At 39.5% G+C, this 12746-nt stretch overlaps 1 protein-coding gene across 1 annotated transcript in view; it reads left to right on the forward strand.

Moving 5' to 3' along the window:
* Positions 1-9930, forward strand: part of nxph1 (neurexophilin 1) — a gene marked incomplete at both ends in the record, with an annotated part of 32451 nt that extends 22521 nt beyond the window's left edge. The window contains one exon of the mRNA XM_081375978.1: positions 9166-9930. Within this exon, the coding sequence (XP_081232104.1) occupies positions 9166-9930 (765 nt within the window). The remainder of the gene's footprint in view (positions 1-9165) is intronic.
* Positions 9931-12746: the final 2816 nt, after the last annotated feature.

Here is a 12746-nt window from a genome sequence, read left to right on the forward strand (position 1 = left end):
GCGAATTTCAACAAACTATAGCGCAACTCAATCAGGCCTTGCCCCTTTTTGTGTGTGTGTGTGTGTGTGTGTGTGTGTGTGTGTGTGTGTGTGTGTGTGTGACGTGTTCGTTCCCAGAAGAAAACTCAGAACTGCAATCAATGTACAGATTTTAGATGTTTTTAACTAACCTATGGATTATGAGTGTCCAATGCAAGGGTTAAATTGTTTTGTTTTGTTTTTAAGGTAAAGAAACCCTAAAATCTGGAATGTGTGTTCTAGATTTAACAAAAAAATGGATGGACTAAAACTTTTAATAAACATACTGCCAATAGCTTTCGTATTTCAATCTAAGCCATCCTTTTTTCTTTTGTTGGATTAGACCCAGTATTAATTTAAATTAATATTGGTATTAAATTAATTCAAATTGGTCTAGGAAACCTAACCCCAAATGATTGAAACTAAATTGAAATTCAGTAGCTTTGATCACTATATACGTTTTTTTGAACTGATTCATGATGTTACAAACTATAACGTACTGAAAAAAAAATGCTTTGTAAGCGGCCCCTTCCCATCATGCACTATACAATCCGTCTTTCTGCTGCAGATGTAGCTAGCGCAGGTGTCTAATGGCATGGTGTAGATCCAGGTCTGCCAAAAAGGAAAATAAATAAATAAAGAACAGGAGTAGAAGAAATCATTTGGAGAAGAGCAGCACAGCTTCAGTTTATTATTCCAGCCTAAAATCTCATTAAGTGTGACATTGAGGATTAGTTCAGAGGGAAAAAGAGTAGAGAGAGAAGTCTCCCACAAATAGCTGTGAGGAGCGACGCGCTGGCTTTTGTTTGCCATCATTAATTCTGCGCTGAAGTGGCTAAGAGGAAGGCCCCGAATCACTGATCAGAGGAGGCCCCCCGAATATGACAGCGGGACAGGTGCCCTCTCTTCCTCTCGCTCTCTTCTCACACGCTCACTTTTCCGTCTTGCTGCGTCTGTGTTCTTCTCTCTCGCCTTCTCGGCTCTTAATTGGGGTGATTGGGCGGCGGGGCCATCTGCGATGCTGACAAAGGGAAGCCTGCTTTGATTTATGGAGCCTCAGGCCACATTAGTCTCAAGATTTCCACAGTAAATATCAGCGCTCAGCAGCGCAGTTGGCTCAATAAAATCTGCATTGCTCAGGAAGAGAACTGTGGGAATAGTATTGAGATGATGTTAGACTTTCACTGTTACATTTTGGGGTGCCATTTTAAAAGAACAATGTGCTATACTTTTGTAGCATTTTGCATATTGTGTATAAAGTTAGAAAATGTTGGTTTATAGTAGAGCTGCACGAAAGATTGCGATTTCGTTTCAAACATCCACACGATCTTGTTCCTAAATGACAATGATTCAGCTGTCTAAACATTTGACAAGCACGATCACAGTAAACATTCAGATCTGCGCTGGTGCTGCCGCTGAGCCAGAGAGAGCGGTTGTCATGTACAGGTATGAAACAGCTTTTCAACCACTCAGTATCATTATTTCTGAGTTACAACAAAAGTACTGAGATAAAAGTTTATAGTTCAGATACATGAACACTGGTCTACAATAGCAATCTAAATAAGAGTAAAACACCGTTTGAAAGTAATTTGATGCTTCAAAAAAAGATTGTATCAATTCCATCGTTACACCAGTAGGTGGAGACACGTGACTGTTAAAAAATGTATTTGTCATTGAATCATTCATTTAAGAGATTCATTCAAAAAACACTGATTCATCCAACCTGATCTCACGGGAAAACGTACAAATTCTACGAGGTTTTTGAAAAATCTTACATATTTTACGAATTGCCCAATTCGTATGAATTCATATGAATGACCTACCCCTGACCCCGCCCCTAAACCTACCCATCACGTGGGTTTAGACAAATCGTACAAATTCGTACGAGTGAGGTCGTACGAATTTGTACGAATTAGACACCTTTTTATCAATCGTACAAATTGGTCGTGAGATAGTGTTGATTCATCCAGTAATAAAACAACTAAAGCCTTTATGAGTGAGTCATTGAATCATTCATTCAAACCGATTTCTTTTTAAATAATTCAAATTAAAAAATTAAATTAAATAAACTGCAGCAATTATCATTTTGTCAGAACCTCTTAGCCTAAATTACGTTAATTTGTTTATTCAGAATCATGGGAGAATCTAGATTTGTATTATCCAGAATCGTGCAGCTCTAGTTCACTGTAATATTTAATATAATCTGTAATTTTACCATACTATGTGCTCTTTCGGTTTGTTAGAACTTGTATGTTATGTGCAGCAGTGTAGCTATTGTGCTGTTAAATGATTATGTTCACCCAATCAGTGTCTGGGATTGACAGCTGTATTTATTATAAAAACAGGTGTGACTCACAAAGTCTCCAGTGTCGTATTCATCTGTCATATGTTAATCAACGGTGTATTGGATTTATGAGTCATGCAACAGCATCTGGATCTAAAACCTGTTCTGCTCACACAGTTTACCTAAAACACGTCTGTGAATCCTGAAAATTGACACCGTTCACACAGAATGCATTTTTGCATTCCACTGTGCTATTTTTCCATTGTTTTTCTAGATGGCCATGTTTAACAGCTGCTCTGCGCTATTAAACCTAAACTTTTTAAGTTTAACAATGCAAATCCGCACTAGACGAACGTTATTGAGCATTACGCAGTGTCTCGCTTCTCTTTCGGGCATCTCGAGCGCAAGAGTCGTGTTTTATAGCTCCATATCGAGTTAAATGAAGTTCATCTTTTGAAAACTGTCGTTTTCCATTCCTCAGCGCAATGTCTCGCCTTTTAAATGCAAAAAATGCCTTCTATGTGAATAAACACATTTTACATTCCACTTTATACTGCTTTTTAATAGTTTTTACCAATGTAAATCTATGCTAGACGAACTTTGTTGACTGTTGTTGCAGTGTCTCACTGTCTCAGTTGCGTTTTTCTAGTACCATGTCAAGATAAAAACATGTCGTTTTCCATTCTTCAACACAACGTCTCGCCTTTTAAATGCAAAAAAAAATGTTCTGTGTGAATGAAAACCATAGGGCCGGTTCACACAGACCATGTTTTACAGTCCACTTTATGGCGCTTTTAATAGATTACCAATGTAAATCTACATTAGATGAACATTGTTTAACATTCTTTCAGCATCTCGAGCATGAGAGTTGCATTTTTGTAGCGCCATGTAAATTTAAATGAAGTTTAACTTTTAAAAATGTGTCATTTTCCATTCCTCTGCGCAGCGTCTGACGTTTTTAAATGCAAGAACACATTTTGTGTCCCCTAAGAACTACTGTAGAACTGCTGATCATATTCTGCCGCTTCGTGAATGTGTGTTAGATAGGAGATTCCGTCATGCATTTTAATACTCTCATTTGGCTGTTTTGTAATTACGTTAGTAAATGCAGAAAATGCATCTTGTACAAACGGTTTCTGTACGGTCTTTGTGTTACACTTCTGTTGCAATACCTACTTGACAGTGTATCAGGGGAGTCCACGGTCATTGTTACAAACACACACTGGCTGCTATACACAACGAGCGTGACAGCCTGCTTTAATGGTGCGTCTAACGGCCTTCTTATGACACCATTAGGCAGTTCTAGTGCATGGTCACAGTCTGATATTCCATGGCTGCTTAGCAGCTGTCCAACTCTTGCAGCAAGCGTGTCTCTGCCCCAGCGGCCCATCCTAAAGCACAGTGCTTAGTTATGTCGCTAATGGGCCCGTGCAATGCCTCGTACTCCTACAAACCAAACGCACGCAGCAGGCAGCAAGGAAGGGGGGTGTTAGAAGAGCCTGCGAGTGCTTTGTTAGCAGAAGTGGATTTAGTTGAAATCCATCTTCATTTTTGCCTTTCCTTTTCATTTCTCTCAGGACGGCCGCAGCGTGAAGCGCCTTGTTTAAGTGTCTAGGTTGTGGATGGCAGCGAATTGCTGAGGAGGAAGAAGATATGCACTGTTTTATCTCATCAGCTAGGCTGTAAATGTTGTTTGGGAAATTGTTAAAGTGAGGTACCGGAATGATCCGGAATGAACAGTTTTATGGCCTATTGTTTTGCACAGTGAAGGTTTTGGCCTCGACATAGCGGTTCTATTGATAAGGACCGTGTTTTCTCTGGAACATTTATCTCAGGTGGACGTTATGATCCTTTATTCATTTTTTTGTAATTCTCCTTTCACTCTACGTTTATTGTGTTTCTGTAGCATAAAGGTAAGTGGTGGAATGTGAAGTCAGGGTCACAGCTGAGGACGTTCTTTCTCTGCTCAGGGCTATATCTGCTTCCTCTGCTCATTCTCTTACTACTGGCACTTAACAAAAGCTGTTATAACTGTGGCCATTATTGGCAGGCCTTTAGTCCACCCAATATTTTGTATGTCAACTCTATCAAAGAGATAGAGATAGACTCTGAAAGGAAGTTACTTCACACAGCAAGTGCACTTACTGTGGAAGTGTGGAAATGTATCTTGGGTTATATATAACTAAAATAAAATTTTATTAGAAAAGTATGTTTAATTTAAATTTGTAATATTGATATGTTTATAGGTATAAATTATTGATATCAAATATATACCACACACACTCTATTGAAATATAATATATACTTGTGTACTTATTAGAATTATATAGCTATAATAATAATAATAATTATTTTAAATTATTTATATATGAAAAACTTTTAAAATATATATTATAAGTAATAGTTTTCATTCTTCATCATAACACTCACTGAAAACAAATTCTTCTGGTTTTTTTTCTTCTTCCTCAAATTAAAGGACACCCCCTGAAGCTGAGGCTGATTATGATTTTAAAAGGTTAATTTAAATGTTCTCCTTTAATGCGCCAGTTTTAAAAATGTGGACACCTGCAAAAACGCTGAGAACAACCACATTGTAATGTTTCACTTACTAAAACAGCCTTGCCGATGTAATCAATGTGTCTATAATATGCTAGCTAACACTGTAGTTGACTTATTGATGCATATTAATACCTTAATTAGTGCAAATTAACATTCATATGAAACACAAATGTGCGGCAATAACATAATTGCATTTTCAGAATTAGCCTGTATAATTATTCCATTTAATCTGCTATCATTAATTACAACCAAATGTAAAGCTCTGGCTTATGTTAGGCAAGCAGGGTCTGATTCTCTGCGTTTGTTAGGACTGCAGTGCAGTCACAGAGCATGAATTTCAAGGTTAAATACGGTCAGTGGCATTAAACTACTCACTAAATTTAGAATTTTTCAGTCTTCAGACTTTTTCTTTTATAATTTGCCACACCATTTTGTACATGACTGTTTATAATGAAAAAAATATATATATTTGGTAAGTTACTCACATGTGACTTTTCGGTGTAATTATATATGAAATAATAATCTAATATTATATTCTATTTATTATAGATTTTAGTATCGGTGCTTTAATGAGCGTGCTGGCAACATGCTGTGCTTTAACTGTTATTTGCACTGAGTATTGCTGAATATTTGCACAATAAAACCCTCTTGGAAATGTTACATTTTAAATAATAAATTACATCATAAATTCATCCCCTTTAAAACAGCACTACAATTCAGATGGACATATTTGGCTATTGTATCACATATTGCATTGTTTTTTTTTTTTTTTTTTTTTTGAGTGTCCCACCATAGCTTTTGTGTTTTTTAGATGCTGTGTCCAAAATAGCCATTCACTCAACCCACTAAGTGGTTGATTTTTAAAATGTCATTTTACACATCCCCAGTTATAATGCACAATATGTGACCCTGGATCACAAAACCAGTCTCATGTTGCACGGGTATATTTGTGGCAATAGCCAACAAAACATTGTATGGGTCAAAATTATCGATTTTTCTTTTATGCCAAAAATCATCAGGATATTAAGTAAAGATCATGTTCCATGAAGATATTTTGTAAATTTCCCACCTTAAATATATAAAACATTTATTTTTGTGAATGGATGCAGCACTATCGCCAATAGAAATGGACAACTTTAAAGGCGATTTTCTCAATATTTCAAATTTTCTGCACCCTCAGATTCCAGATTTTCAAATATTGTCCTATCCTAACAAACCATACATCAATGGAAAGATTATGTTTTCTGCTTTCAGATGATGTATAAATCTCAATTAAAAAAAAATTACCCATAAGACTGGTTTTGTGGTCCAGGGTCACATATGTCCTGACTACTGTATTGAATGAAAGTTTTTGCATTTGTAAAAGCCTTTTCATTTTTATAATGTTTGATGTAGTTTGGCTTGCTGTTGGGATAAAGTAGCCAATTTGATCCATTCTGTCTAACTTGAAGTTTTTAAAGCAGGCAGGCTCATTAAGACTCACACCAGGCACACAGATTCATGTACACACGCTGCTCTTGCTGACCTGATGCTGTGCAGTGCCTGGGGGAGTCCAGCTGTTTGTGCCTGGCTGGCTGGCTGTCAGTGGGTGAGGTGGGAAGGCCTTGGCCGTGACTCCCCCTCGAATGTGTTTACCAGATGCACTGTTGCCTCAGGTGAGCGCTGCAGCTGGCTCTGTAAAGCTCCAGCAGTCGGGCTGGATCCCAGCCCATCATGGCAAGACAGACTGGACAGACCGAGGCTCGCATTCAGACATCCGCTATGTGTGCAGGCGTTGTGCCCCGGAGAACTGACTCCTGGACAGTGTTTTGGTGTTTGTGCTGTCCACGTGTGAGCTTTTTAAGGTCGCCAAAGGTGGACAGACACAGACTAGCCATAGGCAAAGAGTTGGACACTTAAGCCAGGCCTGTTTTACAGTTGTTGAATGGAAGTATTTGGATTTAAAGGTAGGTTAGGCAATTTCAGAGAGGCTAGCAATAACAAGCTAGCTTTGAAAGAATGAGATCCCTTGCACCCTCCCTTCAGACCGTCTGCAAACCCATGCCTCCTCCAAAACACATGAACGTGCACAGCCAGAGCAGATTCAGCAAAGCGTCACGAGAGACGGCGTTAAATTACCTCATGTCTCAAAGCACATAACATTACAATAATAATGAATGTAAACAACTGACAGAGCTTTTACTTGTACCACCTGACTGCTGCAGATTCATTTCGACTTTGATATTAAAACAGAATCGCATAAATCCGAGTCTGAGGACGTGAACAGCTCTGAGTAGAACGTCACAGGTTGCCGCCTCTAAATTACGTTCGGGACCTGGCATGAATGCAGTATAAGCTTGTGTTTTGGTTCAGGAGGAACTGTAAAAAACGTCTGCTGTTTGTTTGCGGTGCTCAACAACTGTCTACAACTCTCCATAGCCTTAATGAATGCGCTGATGACATATGATGCGCTGTGGTATGAAAATAAATACGCTGACAGGCATGTTGGACATCCAATCATTGCATTCGGACCGAATGTAATGATTGGATGAACATTTTTTGGTCCTGAGACTTCCACAAACTATGTATGTCATTTTTTTTATATCTAGACCACTTCTGTCATTGAGTTTCAACCCGAATAACAAAAAGTGTTCATAAAAAAAAAAACATTTAACTGGCTTTTTGTTTTAAAATTAATGTAAGAGCTTTATAATAAGCAGGTTAATCAGTCATTATCACAAATAAATCCCTTCAGGTTGGTACAATACATTGTGATCACTCTGATAAAGCGCAGTATGTAAAACTTTGCAAAAAACATACTGAATGAGTGTCACAGAATAGTATTAACTATAAAAATAAAGAATAGAAATGAGAAATAAATATAAAATATAAAAATAAAGTACAGAAAACTGAATTACATTTGAAAACCATTATATTATTATTATTATTTTTTACTAGCTGACTGTATCCTGTCTGTATGTTACGTAGCTTATAATGCATTGGATGATGAATACATAAACATGAATACAAGTTTTTCCCCTCAACATTTTGTTAAAACAAGCTCTATAAAGATCCATTTATTAATGCAAGTGCCCTCCCAGTCGGTCAGGCTGCACTGAACTTCACACAAAAAGCTCCTTGAAACTTGTTCAGCCTTGGAATGTTTGTATTGCCCCTTTAGCAATCAACCATTAATAAATAATAACTCTGTCTTTAATCATGCACCCAGAGTGTAAAACATTACTCTCATTTAGCACAGGGCGAGGCCTCTTATTCCATACATGAGAAAGAGTAATGTTCCTTAATTTCATATCTGAACTCTCCTCCAAAGGTTCTTCACCACTAGTGTGGATGCTTGTCAGGTGAATGTTGAGTTGTGTGCTTTTATTCATTTATAAAAAAAAATTAAAAAAAAACATTTTATGTGAGTACTGAGCATGAGCAGACCACTATCAAGCAAATTCCCAAGTTTTTAAGTTAAACTTTTCTTAATTTGCATTTTGCACCACCCTTCAAGACACATATTGATTACCTTTCAGGTTCGCAATGTGAAATCCTTAAGTGAGCCACGTGGCCTCGCTCCCACCCAGCGCTGTGTTTAAAATGGACCTGCATCTCCCTCACGCTTTGCATGTGCTGTGAGGCAATTCTGTCCGAAGGGTCGGGCAGATTGGTAGCGAGACCTTATTTTCTAACTATCGATCCCAGGGGTAGCCCTCGAGATGCAAAAACCACCGCAAGACGGATCTGCTGTCAGGTCTTACAGTAGAAATCAGGCAATCAATGTCACGGCGCTCCGCCAGGCCCTGTATGGACCTAATTCCACTCATCTGCACTAAATGGAGAGAACCCAGTGGTTCATCAATCATCAATTCAAGGAGCACTGGCTGGTTAATAGTCTGCTCTTTACTCAAAGAATAGTCACCGGTATTATCAGGGAGGGCTGGCGGAGATGCCCTCCCCAACCGCACGACGTGACGAGTTTGATCGCTGCATTCTTTTTTTCTCATTCGCCTCGCTTCGTTCTAATTCCCTGATGGCTCCTGTCAGCTAACAACGTTGCAAATTGAAGCTTGCGGGCTTGATCGATTATCTTTTTTCCCCCCTCATCCTAATCCATTTGATCTGTCTGTTGAGTAGGAGACTACATGATTGTGGGGGGGTGAGGGGGTCAATATCTCCCGAATCAAGAGTAATATCCACTTAATTCCTTTTTCCTGTCAGGCGGCACGGGATGAAATGCTCACTTGCTTTGCATTATTGTCTTCTGTAGCTCTTTAAGGTTAAGACGGCTCAATAATGTCCTCTCCATCTTGCTTTCTTAGGTTTCAACTGCCCACGGTTCTATCCCGGGGAAGTCGGAGCTGCTCAAATCAGGGAGCCCCAAGTCGACACTAAAGCATATATGGACAGAAAGCAGTAAGGACTTGTCCATCAGTCGACTTCTATCACAGACTCTCCATGGGAAGGAAAACGCAACAGCCCTGGACCTGCACTATGACACTCCAGAGCCTTACTCAGAGCAGGACCTGTGGGACTGGCTGAGGAATACCACGGACCTGCAGGACTCTAGGCCTCGAGCCAAACGGCGGCCGATGGTAAAGACGGGCAAGTTCAAGAAAATGTTCGGCTGGGGAGATTTCCACTCTAACATCAAAACGGTCAAGCTCAACCTCTTGATCACAGGCAAGATCGTCGATCACGGCAACGGCACCTTCAGCGTCTACTTCCGCCATAACTCCACAGGCCAGGGCAATGTGTCCGTCAGCCTGGTCCCGCCCACCAAAATCGTCGAGTTTGACTTGACGGCCCAGCAGTCGGTCATCGACGCCAAGGATTCCAAGTCCTTCAACTGCCGGATCGAGTACGAGAAGGTGGAGAGGGGCTCCAAAAACACGCTCTGCAACTTCGACCCGTCCAAGACATGTTACCAGGAGCAGACGCAAAGCCACGTGTCCTGGCTCTGCTCGAAGCCCTTCAAAGTCATTTGCATTTACATCTCCTTCTACAGCACCGACTACAAGCTAGTGCAGAAAGTCTGCCCAGATTATAACTACCATAGTGATACTCCTTACTTCCCCTCTGGCTGAAGGTTGCTGCTGACATCACCTACATGAAGGACAACGAGAGGCAAAGGATGGAGCTCTCTCCCCATCCACAACAAATACATGTTCCCGTACCGTCCATACCATGCTTTCATGGCCCGGATCTATTAAAACAACTTGACAAGAGAAGAATTTGGCTGTTTGCACTTTCATTTGAGTGCTTTTGTTTGATCAATTGGTGTCCTTTAAGTTACTGCACTTATTATTATTAATTTATTGTTTATATCTTTTAATGTTATTAGGATATTATTTGACCACTGGGGTGTTGCTTGTATGACCATGTAAACTCATGATTCTGTCCTGTAATGTTCTGTTTTAATTTAGAAATGTGTAAGTGTTTGGTTTCTCAGAATATTTGTTTAATTAGTTCATTTGTACAAGTACATATGTTTCTTAGAACTGCCAAGAGGCCACGAGGGTGTAGATACAGTAGGACTTTTATTTTTAGATGGTAGTTCGCCTCAGAAGCGATGTCACTGGAGAATTATTCGTGACCAGAATCTCAATGTTCCCTCCACCTGCAAACTTTTGAACACCCCTGGAGTCCCTATACGTTCTTGAGTAATTCCTCCCAGCCCAAAGGCCCAAAGATGAGGAGAATGGCTTTGTTCTGCTGGTTATGAACAGGCCTTAACTACAGGCATGTTTTCTACCTATTACAAAGAAGCTGTACTGTATAAATTGCGGATTGTTCAGCCCAAGCTGTCTCCTGTAGTTTAATAAGATCCAGGAATGGTTGGAGGGCTTGCTCATTGTCACTTATAATACACTGTAATGTAATGAATTCTATATCCTAGAGCCTAATTTGTATGATTGGTTTGTATTGTACATAGTTGATCCTGATGGAGCTGCTTCTGTATATGCCTTCATTCATTGTCTGTTAACCCAAAGCCCTACTCTCTCTCTCTCTCTCTCTCTCTCTCTCTCTCTCTCTCTCTCTCTCTCTCTCTCTCTCTCTCTCTCTCTCTCTCTCTCTCTCTCTCTCTCTCTCTCTCTCTCTCTCTCTCTCTCTCTCTCTCTCTCTCTCTCTCTCTCTCTCTCTCTCTCTCTCTCTCTCTCTCTCTCTCTCTCTCTCTCTCTCTCTCTCTCTCTCTCTCTCTCTCTCTCTCTCTCTCTCTCTCTCTCTCTCTCTCTCTCTCAGCACCCCATTCCATATATGCTTGTTCTCGGTTCCTCGGACAAAGAAACTGATGTTGCTGATGTAGATGTGAACTCCATGAAATCCATGCTCTTGTACAGGGGCTGTAAAACTGTCAAAAATATATATTAGAAGTACTTATCATCTGTATGATCATGTTTACTTTCAGGGGGGAACAAGGGGATGGAGATGTACAAATGAATAAAATACTGAAAGTTTTATCAGGTGAAGTCTTTGTTATTGTGTGTTACTCAGAATGTTCTATGAAAATCATGCCTTAAAAGTTCCCCATTACAATTTCGTGAAAAACTAGTCCTAAAACTTGGTCAGAAGTAATATGCAGTTTAAGGGGTCTTATTTCATATAACATTTTCCTTCATCTTTTGAAATATTTTTTTTTTTCTGTGAAAACAGTACGCTAATTAAATTTAAGTTATGACCGTGAAATAGTCAAGCTCAAAAGAAGAACTTTATACCCTTGTTGCCACACGGTTTGGTATAGTCTACTGAGAAGGGAGATCTTTCATTTGCAGATCCAATATATCTCAGTGGCAGGAAGTGGAGATGGTGGGAGCGGCAGACCGATAGTGTGGGTTTCAGGAGCAGGGACTGCCACAAAACACTCCATTGCAGGAGTTAGGATCAGCGGTCCGCTGTAAAGTGATTAGGGCCTCCGGCGGGAACAATCCACTGAGTTTAGCTGGCTCACAACTTATCAGTAATTAAAGAGGGCGCTAGGTTTATGTCTTCATCGCCTGTCTACAGGGGTTTTACAGACAGGCTCATTTTGGAGCTGTCTGAAGTTTGCCTTAAATTTACTCTTTCTAATTAACCTAAAAGATGAGGTTTTGCGCTGTTAGGGCATCTCTCTATCTATCTATCTATCTATCTATCTATCTATCTATCTATCTATCTATCTATAGACTGTCTGTCTACTTCCTTCCTTCCTTCCTTCCTTCCTTATCTTTGGCTTTGCTGTATGTTGTTTACAGTTTTTCTCGGTCGCTTTGGTGCATTTCTCACATCACTATTTACATTTGCACAACAGTTAATGCAGTTCTCAAAACAATTAGTACAAACTGCAAAACCTAGTTGATAACCTTCAAAAGTGTGTCACTTGCTCAAAATGGATAGCTCATTCCTCAAAAGCAAGTATTCACGTCAATGAAAGTGTCAGTGTCATCAAGATGAAAAGTCCTGACACCATTGTTTATGAACAAGATGTTGTTTTCATTATGACAGTTTACTCTGTAAATGTTTTCCAATGCAAAAAAAAAGTCAGATCTTGGTGACACTACCTGAAAATGCTCAAGACAGCACTTTATACTATTTGCACAGCCATTTGAAAAATACAGTAAAGTTACACATTACTGTATTTAGTGAGGCAACTGAGTACAAGACACTGAATATGTATGTTTCACATTTTTACTGCATATGCTCTTTGCAATTCTAATTTGTTCACAGCATTGTGCAAAAGAAAAAAATGCACCCTTATTTATAACAAACATGAACTCCCTTTGGGTAGAGCTGTGCACAACTGTAAACAATATTGCAGTACATATTGGAACTGAACATACAACATACATAGTACTGTAATAATTCATGCGCATCCAGACTTTCCTCATCAGTGAAAGCTGAGATTCACCTGAGAGAAATTGTTCAA

This window comes from Scardinius erythrophthalmus (assembly GCF_964197995.2).
Source record: "Scardinius erythrophthalmus genome assembly, chromosome: 10".
Classification (NCBI taxonomy): Eukaryota; Metazoa; Chordata; class Actinopteri; order Cypriniformes; family Leuciscidae; genus Scardinius; species Scardinius erythrophthalmus.